This window comes from Malus domestica, chromosome 14 (assembly GCF_042453785.1).
Source record: "Malus domestica chromosome 14, GDT2T_hap1".
In the NCBI taxonomy this organism is placed as follows: Eukaryota; Viridiplantae; Streptophyta; class Magnoliopsida; order Rosales; family Rosaceae; genus Malus; species Malus domestica.
The window spans coordinates 17,179,902-17,199,515 of NC_091674.1; the positions used below are offsets into that span (position 1 = coordinate 17,179,902).

Sequence of the window (19,614 nt, forward strand, 5' to 3'; positions counted from 1 at the left end):
TGGCTAGTTATTATATAATATTAAATTGTTGAGTGTGTGTATATAACATAACATTATCAAGGCCTAATAGTAATACCGGTAAGAAAAGGTAACATATAAAATGGTTAAAGTAACATATAACAGAAATGGTTAAGTAAGAACATAAGTTGTTGTGACGGGTTGGACTGCTAACAACTGCTGATTACGAACTGCATCATATTAACCTTGCTTAGCTTGTGTAGAATCGAATTCTCCATTAGAGTGGCTTAAGCCTCATCATCACTCCTCCTCATTAGAGGTTTGAGCTTGGTTACATTTTGCTACACTTATCCTCCCAACCCTAGTCTGGGCGAAACATGAACACACCTATTGGCCGTCAGATGATACTTCTTTGGAAGATGTCTTGAGGAACAATGAATGCTTATAACTAACGTTTGCTTCCAAGCATGCAATGTTTCCGCTTAGCACTGAGAAATATTATTTTCCTTATATTGTCTTCGACGTACATGTGGTTACATAATTGGCTGTAAAAATTGTGTTCCTACCCTATATATTACATCAAAATTGAATAAAAGACATATTTGGTATAATGTCTAAAAGATTTGTATTGGTTACGCTGGCATATGCAAAAGACAATATCTATGCTCTCCAAGTCTCAGGGATGGTTTGGGAGTGAGGTGCTTAAAAATAAAGCACTCATGAAAAAAAGCTGTGAGGGTTTTAGGTGTTTGGTAAACTGAAAAAAAATGATTTATTTTGAAAACTGCTGTGAGAATAAACTGAAATCAAAGGAAAAAGCTGAAGCTGCTATTTGCAGCTTTGGAAAACTGGTTTTTTTTTCAAAGCACACTGAGCTACGGTGCTCCTTTAATGAAAAGATCCACTATCTGACTGCTTTTTTTTTTTTTTTCCAAAAGCACTTTTACAAAAAAGTTTACCAAACATTTTACTGATTTATTTCACAGCCGCTTATTCTCACAACATAACCGTTTATTCTCACAGCAGTTTTTTTTCAAAGCACAGCAATATCAAACTAGCCCTCAATCTGTTCACCATACTTGCATAACAAAAGCCGAAAGCGAAGTCTCTTCTTCTCTTGTATGGGGCCTTTGAGCCCCAAAGGAAATCCAACATATCCAACCAAATGTAAAAAATAATGGTTTTCCTTAGTTGCCGTCCTTATTCCTCAATGTTGTTCAACTTCTTTCAATTTACTTAAGTTAAAACACGCAAGTTTATCCAAAAAATTCTCACCGGAAATTATATATTAATAAAAAAAATATTGGTTAATTTAGCAAAATAAGGGGCACATTTTTTTATCAAGTTAATTTTCTTTTCCTTTGTAGTCAAGGAAGAATGAAACTTAATCAGGGTTAAATCAATGGAGTTTTAACGAAAAATATACGGTACTGTTCACTTTAACGAAAAACTACATTTTTTCACTAAAAAATCAAACCTGATACTATTCACTTTACCCTTTATTTTATCCTTATCATTAAAACTCAAAATTTTCAAATCATTTTCATTAGTTTTTCTTTAAATCAATGGGTAACAACAAAAATTATTAGATGTGGACCAATATTTGTATCTGTGTAGACAATGTCGGTCCCCCTCCAATGCCAATAAAGTGAGGAGGGTTTTCTATATCCCTCACTTTCTTTTTTAATTCTTCCTTGCTTGCCTGTATTTTTGGTGAGAAAGTATAGGAAATGTGCATAGAATGGTGATCCTATAATACAGCTAGCAAAGAGCATGAAATAGCATTTGGTTGTGGCACCCATGACATGAAATATAACTGAGGATTTTTTGTGGGAATTCTACGTTGATTCGGAGTATTCTATAATTTGAAGTTTTTAATTGGTTTTATTTATATACAACAATATTAGAGGTGGGAGATTGGATAGTCACACAATGAACTAAAAATCTTAAAAATTTAACAACTAAAATCTTCACAATTATCATAAGGTAAATACTAAGAAGATTAAATTTAACTAAATTTTGTAAACTAAATGACATGAAAATTAATGATTGTATTATTACTTAAGTATTAATTAACATTCTTATTTCTTATTAATGATACATTATTCAATTTATCTAGCATTACTTATACTCCAAAATACTATAAAAAAATGCCGAAATTGTATGCATTATGAGAGAGTGGGAGAGGGTGACGTCAAGTAAAGTGAAAGGAAAAAGTAACAAAATAAGTTGGGATGAAACAAAGTATGGTATTATCTGTTATAATAATAGAATGACCTTTTTGCCTTCCATTATATAAGTATCAACTTAAAATAATAAAACTTTCATGTCACGTAGCTTGGAAACAGATCAGAGGGATCTTCATCCCGTGCTAATTTTTTATCTTTTTTTAAAGAGGGATAACTGGTAGTAAATTATGGCTATCTAAGTTTTTTGGGTCCAGAGAGGTTATTGGGAACTTAACCTTGTCTGTGACCACAATCAATCAAACTCACCAGTTCGAAGCATCGAACTCGAGACCTCTCACATTTTTGTTTATTAGGTAATTGCAATCCGCACCTTTACCATTATGTTAATTATCTTTGGAAAGGCATCATCTTTGGATCCCTTCCACCCCTCTCAATCAATCAATTCAGGCTCTTGAAATTTGATCCAACAGCTAATTTAATTATAATTTTTAAAGAGGCCTCCTGTTTGTAGCTGTTGGATCAAATTTCAATGGTTCAGATTGATTGATTATGAGAATTTAGTGGAAGGGATCCGATGAGGATTCCTTTCCATTATCTTTCATGTGTTGGGCTTTAGTTGTCAAGTTTGTTACAAATAGTAGGTGACTTATTTTCATTAAGATGAAAAATTAACATAGTACAATAATTGTAAGTGTTTTTTTATATTATTTTCTTCAGTTATTTTTTATATTTTTTTTCTTTTTTTGATTTATTCATTCTAACGACTATATAAAAAATAGAGAATTTGGACGGGAAAAGAAAAGAGTGCAAAAGTAATTTTCCATTATGAAATGAAAGTGTGATTAGAGAGTTTTTTATGCTTAATAAATCTATGTGCAATGCAAGGATGGTCGGTGGGAATGAGATAGGGTTGAGTAGATATATAGTTGTGATTTAGACTCCTTTGGCATTTGTGGTGGGAATTTTAGTTTGCATGCTTGGTCACTCTCAATCATTTTCAGTCTCAAATGTAGCATGAATTTTGTGGAAAGAGACATAATTTAAAATACCAATAAAAAAAGAATCTAAACTGCAAATGGATGAAATTTAATCCTGTAATTAAAAAAAAGGAAAATTTGAAATAGGTCCAATTTTATAAGCCTACTTTTGAAATAGATCTAATTTTTAATGACTTTTGATTTTTGAAATAGATCCAATTTTTAGTTACTTTAAACCCATATCAAAATACCCCTTAAAAAATAGTACCTATTTTAATGACCAATATTAATTAAAATGAGGTGGTGACTGTGACATGATGCATCATAGTTCATGATAAGTAACAAGGGAATAAGCCCTTTGTAAAACAAAAAAGAATCCAATGGCCTGCATGCATCCTATTCGCGGTCATCGTGACTTCTTGTTTTTCCAAAACATGTTATTGTCTAGTGAATCAAAATGCTACGTAACAATAAAATCATTTTGTACCAGTTGTTAAAAAATTGTATGAACATGAACCCAATTGTAAAATCATGACAAAAACCAATCCAATTTTACAAATGGAAGCACCCAATTTGACGCACGACTTGAAGCAGATTCCAAAACCAAGCAAATGAAAAGAAAAGAAGTGAGAGACTAAAAACACATAACCGTCACAACAGCACAATCACACCAATTGAAGCAATGAATCATACAACACATCCATCACAAGACTTGGCTTTCTGCCTCTCTCGCTCTCCCCTTTTTTTTCGTTCTGACAATTCCAAAGTTTTCTCGGGGAATATGTTTCTATCTGAATTCTTTTTTTAGGATATAAAAATCAGTTTATCATATTCGTTCATTAGTTATTTTGCAATCATAAATTATTTTCAATTATTTTATTTAAAATTAAACATAAACAGTACTTAAAAAAAATTAATCACACGATATAAAATGAAAATTAAAATAAATTGATCCCTAAAATCTTAGATCTTCCTCATTTCGTGAAGAGCCCAAAAACCCATCCATCGCAAAACCCAAAAAAACCCTCAGCTTTTGGTTTCATCACCCAAACAAAGCCAGATATAAATAGGGCTCACTTTCATTTCTCATCGATCCGCCACTAACTGCTCTTTTCTCAGTCTCCTCTCATTGCTCTTCCTTTTTTTATTCTTTTTTTTTCTTTTTTTTTAAGCTCTGATCCATCTCGTTCACACCACTATTTTTAATGCACTTTCTTTGTCATTACCCAAACGAAAGGAAAAAAGATCCCAAAAAATTCATAATTCTGATTAATTTCATACCAATATCTTTAAAAACTAAAGGACAAGAATAAAAGCATAGCTTAACAATTTATGTCTTTTTTCCAATTTTTCAATTTAATATTTCATGGCAGCTGCGGCAACCACAACGACAACTACTCGTAGTACTAACATTACGCAGTTCAATTCCCACACAACCCCCTCCAAAACCAAAACCAAACGCCGTAGGCACCGCGAATCCACCACCCTATCTTCCCAAACCGCCGCCGCAGCACCCAACCCGTCTCGAAAACTCGGCCCGCCCACCATTGTCTCCCCCGATAACTCCTGGTGCTGTTTCGCCTCGAAAGACTCGAAACCCATCTCCGCCCAGCCACACCCGGAGCAACCCATTAACCCGGATCGTAAACCCGATCCGGTTCAGTATTACCCATTTGGGAAATCGCCTTCTTCTTCGCCGTCCTCGTTCCGGATCCGATTCGCGCCGGGTAGTCGCTCTCCGGTCATGGATTTTAGTCCGGCGTTGACAAATGGCCATTCTGGTCAAAACGATTCGTTTAATTCCAGCTTCAGCAGGTTCAATTCAATGCTCACGGCTGGGTTATTGAACCCCATGTCTCCGCCGCCGCAATCCGACAAGACGACCCGGTCCAGCCCGACCCTTTTCGAAATGATGGCTAGCGAGCCCGAAATGGCCCAACCCAGAGCCCAGATCCACCAGAACGGCGTCGGGTCGGCAAGCGGGCGCAAAACCCATGTGGGTTTGGTTCAGGACAAGCAGGCGTTGATGATGCAGCGGGTCTCACATCTTCTGATGGGGAATCGGAGCCCCAGGAACCAGTTCAATGACCCGTCGAGCAGTGACATTAAGCTCACTCTGAGCTCCAAAGATGGGTTCAGTGTGTCGATGAGTGTACACCGTCAGATTCTGGTCGCGCACAGTCGGTTCTTCGCGGTGAAGCTGTCGGAGAGGTGGGTCAAGCAGCAGAGAACGGCGCCGTCGTCGTCTCCGCCGTACAATGTGGAGATTGCGGATTGTGATGACGTGGAGGTTTATATCGAGGCCTTGATGTTGATGTACTGTAAGGATCTGAGGAGAAGGCTGATGAAGGAGTGTGTCCCCAAAGTGCTTGGAATTTTGAAGGTAAAGTTTGATTAATTATACTTTTCGTTTTTTAAGTTTCTATTTTTTTGGTGTGTAATTACAGCTTATGATTGATTGTTTAGAAAGGTTAGATAATTACAATGGAAACAGATTAAAACTGGGTTTTTTCGATTCGAAAAAACCCAGTTGTTCGAATTCAATTTTTGAGTGTTCCTTCTTAATTTTGACTTTGTGTTACTTATAGCAATGGTGTTTTAGGATTCATATAGCCAATCCCACTTAGTGGGAAAATGCGTTGTTGTTGTTGTTACTTATAGCAAGCTAAAAAAGGAAATGCAGTTTATGGGAATGATGGCATTTGTGGGTGTTCTGTGTGCTTTAGGTTTCGGCAGCAATTGGATTCGATGCCGGTGTTTTATCTTGTTTAGAATACTTAGAAGCTGCCCCATGGGCTGAGGATGAAGAGGAGAAGGTGGCATCACTGATGTTTGAGCTTCACCTTGAAGGCGTTGGAGCTGGGGAAGTACTCAAGAGGGTCTCTGTCGAAGTTGCCAATGGGACTGAAGTGGGTAATGACAACGAAGAAGTTCTTATAAAGCTTCTGCATGTGGTTCTTGAAGGCAAAGACGAAAAGGCAAGGCGCGAGATGAAAGGATTGGTGTTGAAGATGCTTCGTGAGAATTCATCTCATAATGATCTCCGGAAAGAGTCCTTGTACTCGGCTTGTGATGGGTGTTTGCAATTGCTTCGCCGCCATTTTTCTCGGGCAGCAGAGTCAGACTTGCAAGATGTGGGTCAGATTGCGAGGCAAGCAGATAATTTGCATTGGATTTTGGATATTTTGATTGACAGACAAATGGCTGAAGATTTCTTGACAACATGGGCATCCCAAACTGAATTGTCTGAGGTGCATTCTAAAGTGGCTGCAGTTCATAGATACGAGATTAGCAGAGTTACTGCTCGTCTCTTTGTCGGGCTGGGAAAGGGGCAGCTATTGGTTTCCAAGGATGTGAGGTTCTTGCTTTTGCGTACATGGTTGGTCCCATTTTACGATGATTTTGCCTGGATGAAAAGGGCTTCGAAAGGCCTGGATAGGCACTCAATTGAGGATGGTCTAAGCAACACAATCCTGACCCTGCCATTAGCATGGCAGCAAGAAATTTTGCTGGCTTGGTTTAATCGGTTCTTGAACTCAGGTGAAGATTGCCCCAATATACAAAGAGGATTTGAAGTTTGGTGGAGGAGGGCCTTTTGGAAGCGGAATGGTGACCAGGAAAGACCACGGCCGTTACGAATTACAACCGCAACCATTGAAAACTCATAGAATCAATAATTACACAATGCCGGGATAATGGTGCTCTCGAGTCTGTCTCTTGTTCTCTCTTTACCTTGTTCGGATGGCTATACTCTCATTTGTTCTTAATTGGTTGTCTTTTGATCTTCTTAATTTCGGGACCAAGGCCGGAAGCCCCTTGTGGAGTAGTTGGCTTTCAGATTGGTGCATGATGGAATAGTTTGACTGGATGTACCTAGGTTTAGTTTGGGAAGATGATCAGACATATTGGTGCAGTGTTCATAGTGTTTTGGGATAAAATTCGGAAATTGCTTGTTTTGTTCGTTTTCTTGCTTATTTTGGACCTGTAGTCTCTCCCTCCAATCCAATGTATTGAAATAGGAATTATTGTTCTTTCCTTAACATCTTAGCTTTAGCTACATCATGTAGCCTACATGGAGTATTTATAATAAACAAAGAATAAAAAATTCTCTTAGTATGAACCTTAAAGGTGTTTTGTTTGTCAAACTCTTGAGCTAGGGTTTGGATCTCGAGTTTTAACGTGATGCAGAATATAAGAAACTCTAGTTTGTCAGTGCTGGACATTCTTTTTCCCATTGACCGGGTTGAAAGCCCCGGCAAAATTTTTATCGAGGCCTAGTTAAGCACCCTATCCTCATCATTGTGAGGCTTAGTTTACTTCTCTATTCTTTAGTGTGTCAATATCGTTTGTTAAAAAAAATAAAAATTTTAAAAAACAAATTATGCACATTTTTTAATAAATAAAGAAATATATTAAAACTTGAAACTACCCGAAATTGATAAACAATATTGAATGAGGATCCTCTCCGGATCCTCCAATTACATTCGTTCATCGTATATCATGCGACTAGAAATCATTGTAAATTTTTTTATTTAAAATTAAATATAAACAATATTTGACGAAAACTAACCGCACGATGTACGATGAACGAATGTGATTGGAGGATCTCCAAGTTCCTCACAAAGAGGATCTAGAGAGGATCCTCATTCAAACAATACTCCCATAAATCTAGGTTTGCTACGGTAAGGCTATGGTGAGCTAAAGCGTTGGCCACAATGTTTACTTCCCTAAAGATATGGTTCCACCTTATGCAAAGAAAATTAGAGGCCAACCATCTTAGAGCAAGTCCACCCCTAAACAAATGCACAGCATCTAGCCCATTTAATCCACTCAGTGAACAGTGATAGACCCCAATGAACAGTAATAGGCCAAATGTATCTCCACACCTAAAAAAATAGTCTAGTCAATTTTATTAAAATATTATTATTTTGATGATAAAATAATAAAAATAAAAATTTTATTTTTAATTTCTGACTTTATAAAAAAATATTATTAATTTTTGACATTTTATTTTATTTTTTTAAAGTTTTTTGGCAAAAAAATCTGGACTGTTGATCTGAAAATCGAATGGTCCTCATTGTGACACGTAAGTAGCCATTAATTTTAAATTTCAAATTTTTTTTACAGTTGGAAATCCAACGGACAAAGAGGAGCCACGTGTCCCCACATTGGAACCCCCATATTGCGCCTGCACAGTGGGCCTCGCCTCTACGAGGTTGTTGGCCACTCGCGACCACGCGCACGTATTTCCCATGTGCCTGGTGCAAAAAAAATTAAAACAGCCTGTGACGTCATGCTGGCATAAGCATGACGTTACATAGGCTAGGCCTTGGCTCAGCATATTTTGGGCCGGCCTATAGGATGGCCTGGGTTGGGTGTCAGCCTATTAGGCTGGGCTGGAGCAAATTGGCTAGGTGCCAAGCCATTTTGGCTACTGTGAGCCGGCCTATTTGGTCCCGGTGGACTTGCTCTTATATAATCCAAAATTGACTTAAAGTGCCAAGGCCCAAGGAGTATTCTAAGAACCTTGCATCGCCTGAATCACCAGCCTGGAGTCCCCTTCCGCCATTATGCTCCAAAAAGCTTTGCATCTGGCATACAAAAGGTCTTCCTTTAAGGCAATGACATTCATAACTGAGATAGTGGCACCATTTATATTAATAGCACATGTATCACCCAATTATCCTCCTTATTCCTTAGAACAAAAGCAGCAGCTGCTTCAACTTTTCAAGTCTGCTATGTACACACAGGACACAACTGCTTCCATATGCGTGTTTTTGATGTAATTGTTACTGGAAAAACCACGATTCGTCCATAAATTTTCTTAGTATTGGAAAAATAGTTTTAAGATAAGCGAGAATAGAAATAAAAAAAAAATTAAATATATAGGATGACCATTGCCTTCAAGAAGGGGATGTAGCTCAGATGGTAGAGCGCTCGCTTAGCATGCGAGAGGTATGGGGATCGATACCCCACTTCTCCATTTTTTATCATCATTTTTTTTCATGATTCCCAAGCAAATCAGTAAAACTCCGGGCCACCGAGAAATATTATCAAAAATAAAATTCCAATCAACTCTATTTGTGTAAAAAGATTTGCTTCCCTTTTCATGTTTGATTCCCTTAATTTCATAAACCAGTGCTTAATCATCTTTCATATTTGTAAATGTTTTATTTTTTCGGATGTCGCCGAAGGGACGGACTCGGATCAGAATATTATAATTAATTGAGTTTATTTTGGGTCGAACTTCTTTGCAGAGATAAAAGCTCTACAGACTTTGTTCTTTACTACCATATCAAAGTGAAAAGAGAGAAGAAAAAAAATGTTGGTTTACTTGCATTTCTACACCGTACAGCTGTTAGTATATTATCTATGGTTTTGTTGATTTTTGATGTATCAACTCCAAGGCTTCCATTCCATGGTTATATCAACTAGAGTGTGCTAACGGCTGCACGATCACCATCATCGTCATCGTCACCGAAGTGGGTGAAGAAGGAATTTAGCATCGGGCAATCGTAGTTCAGCTCCCCGGGTTTTGCATATTTTTGCCTTGAATCAGAACCCAACAAAGTAAAGGGTTAAGAGTACTAAATACAAATGAGAACTCATTGCAATAAACTTGTTAAAAGATTTAGTCTTTTTTTTAGTTCTACCATTCTTGATCAACTAGCATTTCATCTGTCAATCCAAACTGTCTTAGCTCCTCTTCAGTGTGATGCACTAACAAGCTGTACCTGCAGAAATTAGAGATTGGGAAATGGGAAATGGGAAACGCAACGAGTTCAGATTACTTTGCTATGTCTTCTGAAAATAGATTTGTGCATATGTAGGTTAGGACAGTTGGTCAAGGAAGTGTGCCTGCCTCTTTGCACTTACGTAGAAATCCTTGTTTAGGTAGGTTAGAGTAGTTCAGAATATCTCTTTGTCGCAAAAATTGATTTCAACTTTCTACAATGTAGAGGAGGAGTAATACCTTCCACCATAGCCTCTTTCCATAACAACCATGCTTCCATTGCCAAAGTTATTCAGCCTCTCAAATTGCTCCACAGTCCATTTGTACCATCTCATGAGGAACACTCTAAGCGTTAGACCGTGTGAAACTAGCACCAAGTTGATGTTTGGATTTCTCTCGCCCGGTGGTTGAAATCGTCCTATATCGATATCTGCTCTCAGTGTTTCCCTAAATCCTGCTCAAGTCAAGTACACTTCATTGTCTCAACACTTCTTGGCTGAATTCATAGTGATCAATAATCGATAAACAATATATGTGGAAGCTGCACCTGTAATCCTATCATAAACATCAGCTGCAGATTCTCCATTAGGAAACCGATAAAAGAAACGACCATAACGCATGCGAATCGCTTTCTCTACTCTCATCTTCTCCCTATCCTGAAAATTCCCTTTTCATGGGAGAATGTAACAAAATGCAAATCGCTTCAAATTTCATGGAAAAAGAGATGAGCATAGATATATAGTAAGGGCACATACCGAAATCCTGCTCTCTAAGCCGAGGCTCTTGTCTCATGCCGGCGATTCTTGAGCGCTCAAACGCTCTACCCAAACCCTTCAGTGTTTGAACTGTCCTTCTATAAGGAGACACATAAAAGTACACCTTCCAATTATGCACTTTGTCCCTCTCAATCATCTCCCTTATCCTCCTCCCACATTGCTCAGCATCAGCCAACCCTTTCTCTGTTAGTCCAATCTTTGGATCAGAAATTCTTGTATAAGCACTCTCATCTACATTTCCTTCACTCTGCCCATGTCGAACCAAGATTATCCGGCGAGGCCTAGGAGGCGGAGATTTCAAACTAGTAGCGGACTTTCGATGCAAATGCTTTTCGGGAAAACTAGCCAACCCATTATCAGAATACTCAATTGTCCCATTCTGGCTCACAGAGCATTGGATTGTGTTGAAGCTAAACACCCCATTTTCTAGTGGCTTACATTTAGGTGAAGCTGAGGGAAGTGTGAGAGAAAGATTTGAATTTTTTGGAAAGCAAGAATTGTAACACAAGGAAGCGGACAAGCACAATTGAGTCATGGCCATGAACACTGATTTCTTGCTTGCAAATTCAAGGCAAATGGTCCTGTGAGCCGTTTCAGATTTTTATTTTGGGAAATGATAACCGCACATTACTTTTCTTTCTTTTTTTTGTTCTAAGCTCACCATTTTTTTTAACGGTTATTATTTTCCATTTGTAGGGAGGAGCTTTCATGCTTTCCCATCTAGCTATGTCAATCGAATGCCAATTTTCAAAGTCTTAGGCCCCGTTTGGGATTGAGGTGATTTTAAAAAAAGTCACTGTGAAAAAAAGCTGAGGGTCATTTTTGTGTTTGGTAAATTGAAAAAAAATGGCTTATTTTGGAAGCTGCTGTGAGAATAAGCTGAAAATCAAAGGAAAAGCTGAAGTTGCTATTTGATGCTTTGAAAAAAAGCCAGTTTTTTCAAAGCACACGGAGCTACAGTGCTCCTTTAATGAAAAGACACACTATCATCCTGCTTTTTTTTCCAAAAGCACTTTCATAAAAAAGTTTACCAAACACTCTACTGGCTTTATTTCACAGCCGCTTATTCTCACAGCACATCCACTTATTCTCACAGCAGTTTTTTTTCAAAGCACAGCAATACCAAACCAGCCCTTAATGTACTTGTGTTTTATTCATGTGGTGCATATGGGGAGGGGACCCTTTGCATGTTTTTGTTGTGTTGTGAGAGGTTGATTGGTAGATACAAAAGGGCGTGATGAACCTACTGAAATGTGGAAATAGAGTTAGGTGCTTCCCTCCTAGCAAGGTTTTTTGTCTTTGTTTTGGAGGGGACCAATGTGCCTAGTGCTTTTGGGTCCCAGTTTGTCTTGTGGGATGATTTTTTATGAGTAGTGTTAGTCATGACCTAGGTTACATTGCAATTTGTGTGGAAGAGTTGAGAATAAAAAATTGTATAATCTCAAATGATTCTTGAAAACATCATGGTAAAGAAATTTGTTAAAGCACCTATACTAAAATTGCTCAAGAAGATTCCGAGTTCGAATTTCATAGACTGACAGTTGTTGGATTGTAAAAATTGGAATATGGAAAAAAATGTGTTTATTTTCCATTGTTCTATCCAAAATGATTAAAAAGAAATTATATGGAAAAAAATAAAATCAGTCTAATGTACTCTTTTGCTAGTAAGGGGAGATTGGGTCGATGACTTGCTTGCAAGAACATGTTTATACAAGGATTTGGACTCAGGTTTTGACTCTACTTTTTGCATGTCAAGCCCATTTTTTTTGCATGTCAAGCCCATGTTTGATGTGAAGAAATGTAAGCAAAAGTAGACTAGCCCAATTTCTTACTTCATTTTGTAAGCCATATTATCATCTCAATAATATTACATGTATTAGGGATAAATCTTAAGCTGTGGATAGCAACTCAGTGGTAGATACAGTATCTTATTTGTTAAAGATAAAAATAAGATTCACAATTAAAAAACAAGACTCAACATTAATAATTAATCAAAAAAGTTTGTATACATCTATTAGTCTGATCTATTTCAACGATCTTTCTATTTCCTGATGTTAGAAATTTCATAATTAAAAGATCACTAGTGGTCGGAGGGATGCAGTACGCAGTTTTGAGTATGACAACAGTATCTTGGTATTTTTCTTAAGTTGTGTTTTCGTGTAGGATGTGGGTTATTCGTATTATTTACTCTATCTTGATCTTTATTAATGTAAATTCATCTTGTCGTAAGACAAAGTTGGTGATACATGTAATATATATATGTTATTGTCAGTCACATGTACAAATCATTCGTTATATGCAAGTTGTTGGGCAAGAAATTTGATTAGCACCAATCATTTACATTTGTCTAGTGATTCTGGAAATCCAAAGTCGATGTTTACTGGGGATTTTAAAACCCTGAATCCAACACTTCAGTCAACACAATGACATATTACACCTTTATGAGATTCGGTATGAGGTCCTAATGCATAGATTAGTCGTTAAGGAAGCATAATCTCCTAGTAATATGTTAATTACTATTTTGTCAAATTCACGATATGGTAGACTACGAAATTACGAACTTCTTATTCCAAGCTCTTGACTAGCGCTAGCTATATAATTATAAACTATTCTAAATTTGGTCAATCCGTGGAAATAAATAAAGTATAGAGATCGACTACAATAATTCATTGATATTGGACTCTTTTAAAAGTGGGACTCTCTTAAATGAGACTCTCCATAGATTATCTCAGAAGTGGGACTCTTTATGGACTATTCGTCATCCTTTTAGCACAAATCTCTTTGCCAACATTATAAAACATTGTGTCACAAACATGAAATGACGGAGAGTCTATAGAGAGTTTCGTTTTGAAAGAGTCTTCTTAGCATTTCTAGACCTAATCCTATAGAACCCTTTAAAGTTTGGCTTAGGTTGTTGCCCTCCACGGAATTGGATCTCATTCGGATCCACTTAGGATCCCCACATCTTAATCATTCATCGTGTATCGTGCGGTCATAAATCATTGGACCTTTTTTAATTTAAAATTAAACACAAATATTATATGACGAAAACTAACTTCACGATGTACGATGAACGGCTAGAATGTGAGGATCCTAAAATGGATCCGGAGAGGATCCTCTTCCGTCCTCCACACTATATCCTTTGACCTATTTCGGAACCCTATGGGATAACGTACTATTACAACATAATCCACAATTGGTTTCTTGTCCTTGTCAGGACAAAAGAATAGTTCCCTATCTCTATCTATTTTCTCCACACTATATCCTTTGACCTATTTCGGAACCCTATGGGATAACGTACTATTACAACATAATCCACAATTGGTTTCTTGTCCTTGTCAGGACAAAAGAATAGTTCCCTATCTCTATCTATTTTTTCTTGATAAAAAAAAAAAATAAATCAAAGGGTTGGGACTTGGGAGGTTAATTAGAGGAAACTACATATTGGTAAAAAATAATTTAACAACCTATCTTCTTATTGTTTTCCATATAATTTCTTGCACTTCATAAATTTTTTTCCTTTCAATTTTGTCTTCTAAATTCTAATGCGCAAGCTGTGTTTTGTAGGTCTTCCATGCGTAAAAGTTGCATTGGAAACCTCTACATATTATGGTAAAATCAGTGTTTGAAATATCCTGGGTATGCTCGATATTTCCATGAAAATATTCAAAAAATCAGGGGAACGTGGAAAGAGGGGGTGAAGTTTAAATTTCACCCCATATCCACGATATTTCTTGAAATCAATCAATTTCCTCAATATTTTCGATATTTTCAGGAAATATCCAGTGTTTGCAGACAATTTGCAAAAAGTTTGTAGGAAATATCCATGAGCCTATGCATTCTTTATTTTTTAAATTTCTTTCTTTATGGTATTAGTTTACTTTAATAAAACTTGTGTTGCTTTCATGACAAAAATTTCATTTAAGTTATGTGTAATTTATTCTTTATTTTATTACTTGTCATTATAAGTAAGTTTTTCTTCTCACATATCACATATGTAAACCATATGAGGTTATTGAATGAAAGAATTATACAGAAGCAAGAAGGAAGAAAGAGATAGAGAGAGAAGAAGAATATCGAAGGTATTAGAGAGAGAAAGTTGTTGAGAACTGTTGTTTCTTTTCTTATTAGTTACAATGAATTGTTACAAGCTATATATTCTAACACTTTGTAGCTTACACTCTAAGTAACAATATAACCAACTTAACTATCTTCATGATCTTTTGACACTTGTCCATTTCCTACCCATTGCTAATATACCAGAAACCAATCACAATAGCGGAAGCAATCAAAACCAAGATCGACAAATCCGTCAAGCTTTTATGCTTGTTCTGGTGATGATACCATGTAAACCATCTGAGGTTATTGAATGAAAGAATTATACAGAAGCAAGAAGGAAGAAAGAGATAGAGAGAGAAGAAGAATATCGAAGGTATTAGAGAGAGAAAGTTGTTGAGAACTGTTGTTTCTTTTCTTATTAGTTACAATGAATTGTTACAAGCTATATATTCTAACACTTTGTAGCTTACACTCTAAGTAACAATATAGCCAACTTAACTATCTTCATGATCTTTTGACACTTGTCCATTTCCTACGCATTGCTAATATACCAGAAACCAATCACAATAGCGGAAGCAATCCAAACCAAGATCGACAAATCCGTCAAGCTTTTATGCTTGTTCCGGCGATGATACCATGTAAACCATCTGAGGTTATTGAATGAAAGAATTATACAGAAGCAAGAAGGAAGAAAGAGATAGAGAGAGAAGAAGAATATCGAAGGTATTACAGAGAGAAAGCTGTTGAGAACTGTTGTTTCTTTTCTTATTAGTTACAATGAATTGTTACAAGCTATATATTCTAACACTTTGTAGCTTACACTCTAAGTAACAATATAACCAACTTAACTATCTTCATGATCTTTTGACACTTGTCCATTTCCTACCCATTGGATCTTAATACTCCTAACAACATACTTATTGTTTACACATTATCTAATCATTAATTCTTTTTTTATTCATACGTGTCTTGTGGGTTCATTTGACATTTCCTAAAAAATAATTTTAAATTTCCATGTTTTTGAGCAAATTTCCATCATTTCCATCGATGACAATCGATATCAATATCAATATACGATATATCCATTGATATTTCCACAAATATGCCTATCGATATTTTCACCAATACTGATATTTTAAACACTGAGTAAAACACAAGCATTTAACATTTCCAGTTTTTATTAATCTCATAGGATCATGCATGACATGTGTATACTTCTGGAAAAAAACTATGGCTTTTCTTATTTGCGAAGAGCTTAAGAGCGATGCTCGTTGAGAAAGATGTTTTCGATTATTTAGAGGAGCTTAGCAAGTAGCAACATACAAGAACTTTCCATTTGAATCCCACCTTGATCTTAGTAAGCAATAAATAGATAATATATATAAGATTGACCCTTGGGAATTTTGACAAAATGCTTAATGTAGACGGAATCATATTTAGATTTACTTGCAAAACAGGGTAGTAAGCGGTGTTAATCTAGGATATTTATTATATATGAATCAACAGAAGGAGAAAAACGTCATTAGAATGAGAGCTAGCTAATTGATAAAAATATATAATGTGGATCAAATAGAAAGTAAAGTGCTTTAAATCGCTATACTTGTTATTAAAATTGAAATAAATTAAAATTTTATTACCAAAATATAGTAACTTCGTAACCAATTTGTGGTCTAACTCGGTACATATTGCTGCTGCAGATAGCTAGGTCATCCTGATTAATTAGACTGCAAAGACCTTCCAGCCAAAATAAAAGTGCCATGACCTTAAAGTCAAGCAGCCCCACTTGAGTTATATATACACTAAAATATAATATTTGGTTATGTTAACAATAAAATGGATTTATTAAACACCCAAAAAAGAGTACCTCTGATTAGGTATGTACAAAGAAAAAGCTAATTAAATCATGCATCCAATGGCAATGGTAGCAAGGTATTTGGAGAGACTTCTTGTGATTGCCAACCTAATAAAATAGATTTGTATATTCGAGATGCATACATACATGCATGCGAGCAAAATTAACTTATTAGTGAGATTCAGCTCGACGATCAGGTAAAGGGTGGAAAGGAAAAAACCAAACAAGTCTCTACATGTTACGAGACAAATGCACAATAGACAACAAGCTATATGCTATTTACTTCTTTAGGGTTTTGTCATTTATATCGACTTTAGTCTTGTTGTTGACTCATCTTTCTTGCAAACAATTAAATAAGAAAAAACAAATTCTATATATATATATATTGTATGTAATGGGATTAATTAATTAATATATCCGCTTCTCCCTCTTTAATTTTTATCAAGGTTATGGGATCTTAGAGGTGTCTGGAATTGAGATATAATTCTCCATTTTTGTTGTCTAGTTAATGGCATGTCTTGAATTTGTTCATATGCTACAGTTCACAACATTTTCTTGGAAGTAACTACGTGTTTTTCTAATGGAGCAATAGAGAAGTTCATTGATAAAAACAAATACAAACAATACATGGGTACAATTCTCCAGTGATGTCTACCACACATGAACATTGAGACACCAGTAAGACGGCAAACACAACAGACTTAGTAACGGTGAGCACATAAAACCATTGCAAGAACAGTAAAGTCATAAACATCTTGCCTAAGCAATTAATTAACACAAAACCACTACGCGGGACAACACAAAGCAAATAAAAGAGAGATATAATACTTGAGAGCAACTACAGTTCATATGACAATAGGGTAGGACGAATAAGTGATTTATCTTAAGTTGAAATATGCCTACTAACTGCAGAGCTAGCATTTGAAGGAGCATGATTGCTTATTCTTTAACGGATTTCAAAAGTCAACGAAAACTTGGCAAGTTCACAGCGTTTGGTACGGTTCGTAAGACTTGGACTTGAAACTTTGATCTTTGATCTGCAGTCAAACCTTGCAGGTTGAAGGGCTGATCTTCAAAGCGTATGCAAACATGATATTTTGTTTTATTTAGGGTTTTTCACACGTACACACGTACAGTACACACCGTTGTTATGAGTTAATTACGAATATTGTGCATGTGAACATAATCTGTTTTTCTTATGCTTTGGGAATTTGAACAAATTCTAGCTTGAAAAGGCTAGCATTTTTTTTGCGGCTGTATGCTTTTTTATTTTTTTGGCTTCAAACCATATTTTCTTCGTGCCAAGTGTCAAATAGGTTTCAAAATACAGGATGATATATAATGATTTTTTTTTTTACTACTGCAATACTACATGACATGCCGAAATGGTGTGATGAGTTTATATATTTTTACATTGTTAGATTAGACTTTAATTTGAAATCTTTTTCGTGATTGTAGCATGTAATATATGAATGTAATTCTAACCTAAATGGGGATTAACATAACCTTATATATATTGTAATATTTTCCATACAAGAGTCATAATTCTACATACATAAATTTATCTCACTTGCTTCAATGTATATCGACATAATACCACATGATATGATAATGTGGTGCGAGGAGTTTATATAAAATACACGAATCTGTCGGGCTGGCTCCAATGTCATAAACACAACAATTTTGAAGCCAAAGAAAAATAAAATTACAGATGATTATTAAGGTGGTGGTGATAGTACGCAATGTAAATTGGAGTCGGCACATCGGAAAAGAAAATCGTTTAAGAAAAATCAGAGCATTGATTCTTTTGGAAGGAGGAAGGCACAAAGCCCCAAAGGAAATGGAAATGGAATCTGCAATTATTCTGCAAACAAAAAAGCACAAAGGAAACCTAACAAATTGAAGTTACAAAATAAGGGTTGCATGGCATTTTTTTGGAGTCGTGTCTCTATAACTACTACGAGAAATGCGCCTTATCCTAGAAATGTTTTGATGCCAACTGTAGTGCAAAATTGAAATGGACTACAAATCTCAATCCTTGAGAATTACAAGTGGCTTTCTCACTTGAAAGCTTGAAATAAACATACCGTCTATATATAGAGAGAAACCCTTCAAAACTATCTGTCAAAGAAAACATAAATTAATGAAGAAAAACTTGGATTTGGGTTGACATTCCCAAGTTCTATATGCAATGAAATGAATCATTGTATATTGTCATATATTAATATATTATGGCTTTTTATATTAGCACCCCATAAAATGTTGAATGCACCCCATATTAAAATTTAATATTAAATAACTTATTTATCCTACTATGCAATGACAGTTTTGACCTTGTTAGGTTAAAAAAAAAGTAAAAAATTCTATATACACCCCAAATCACTTTTAACGTATTATTTATCTTCTTCAACTATCAAAACCCATCCGACCCTCCATTGTTGAACAAAACCCTAACCAATGAAACTACAAACATGTTGATTGAGAAAAATTATTTTTAACGAATGAAACACGAAATCGATGTTTCAGAAGCTTTACATGCGGTAGACTTCATATTATTTATTGTTTTAGTGATTTTGACAATATTAATAATGATTTAATCTTGCTTTTGATGCGTTATTCAAGCTTTATGTTCGTATTCATCTTTTAGGGATCACATGGATTACATGAAGAATTAAACACCTAAAATTACCACCAAATATTAAAAACAGATGACATGAGTTATAATGGTGGAATTAAAAACAACCCACATATGCTTTAAATCCCAGGCGGCTTCTTTTGTCAAACTTTTAGTCGGCATTATTTGTCCAAATTAAAAGTTTTGTAAGATTTGAGAAATGTGTGGGGTCTATAAAATATGGGGTGCATATAGAAAATGTAAGGTGTATATTAAGAATGTGGGGTGTGAGGGTATTATGGGGAAGTATGTGGGGGTGTATTAAGATAATTTTTAATTAAAAAAGAAAATGTGGGGTGTATTAAGTATGTGGGGTTTATTCAACAATTTGTGGGGTGTTAATATAATAAGCCTATATTATTATTGTAAATGTCAAACATTTTAAATCATATCATA

At 35.6% G+C, this 19,614-nt stretch overlaps 2 protein-coding genes and 1 non-coding gene across 3 annotated transcripts; 2 read left to right on the forward strand and 1 right to left on the reverse strand.

Annotated features, from left to right (window-relative positions):
* Positions 1–4,215: 4,215 nt before the first annotated feature.
* LOC114821023 (BTB/POZ domain-containing protein At1g63850-like) lies at positions 4,216–7,164 on the forward strand. Its single transcript, XM_029092679.2, has 2 exons — positions 4,216–5,507; positions 5,851–7,164. The coding sequence occupies exons 1-2, from the start codon at positions 4,491–4,493 to the stop codon at positions 6,790–6,792; spliced, it is 1,959 nt and encodes a 652-aa protein (XP_028948512.2). The 5' UTR covers positions 4,216–4,490; the 3' UTR covers positions 6,793–7,164.
* A 1,870-nt stretch (positions 7,165–9,034) lies between these two features.
* On the forward strand, positions 9,035–9,107 carry TRNAA-AGC (transfer RNA alanine (anticodon AGC)). Its single transcript has one exon. It is a non-coding gene; the product is annotated as a tRNA-Ala (tRNA).
* Positions 9,108–9,337: 230 nt separating this feature from the next.
* Positions 9,338–11,379, reverse strand: LOC114821095 (phosphoglycerate mutase-like protein AT74H). Its single transcript, XM_029092954.2, has 5 exons — positions 10,613–11,379; positions 10,405–10,524; positions 10,098–10,311; positions 9,778–9,858; positions 9,338–9,673 (listed from the first exon to the last, which is right to left on the reverse strand). The coding sequence occupies exons 1-5, from the start codon at positions 11,172–11,174 to the stop codon at positions 9,556–9,558; spliced, it is 1,095 nt and encodes a 364-aa protein (XP_028948787.2). The 5' UTR covers positions 11,175–11,379; the 3' UTR covers positions 9,338–9,555.
* Between the last annotated feature and the right edge of the window lie 8,235 nt (positions 11,380–19,614).

Coding starts and splice junctions, on each gene's coding strand:
- LOC114821023 (XM_029092679.2), top strand. CDS start 4,491: ATGGCAGCTGCGGCAACCACAACGACAACTACTCGTAGTACTAACATT. Junction 5,508..5,850: donor AAGTGCTTGGAATTTTGAAG/GTAAAGTTTGAT, acceptor TGTGTGCTTTAG/GTTTCGGCAGCAATTGGATT.
- LOC114821095 (XM_029092954.2), bottom strand. CDS start 11,174: ATGGCCATGACTCAATTGTGCTTGTCCGCTTCCTTGTGTTACAATTCT. Junction 10,312..10,404: donor TGTTTATGATAGGATTACAG/GTGCAGCTTCCA, acceptor TGACTTGAGCAG/GATTTAGGGAAACACTGAGA. Junction 9,859..10,097: donor GAAAGAGGCTATGGTGGAAG/GTATTACTCCTC, acceptor TAATTTCTGCAG/GTACAGCTTGTTAGTGCATC.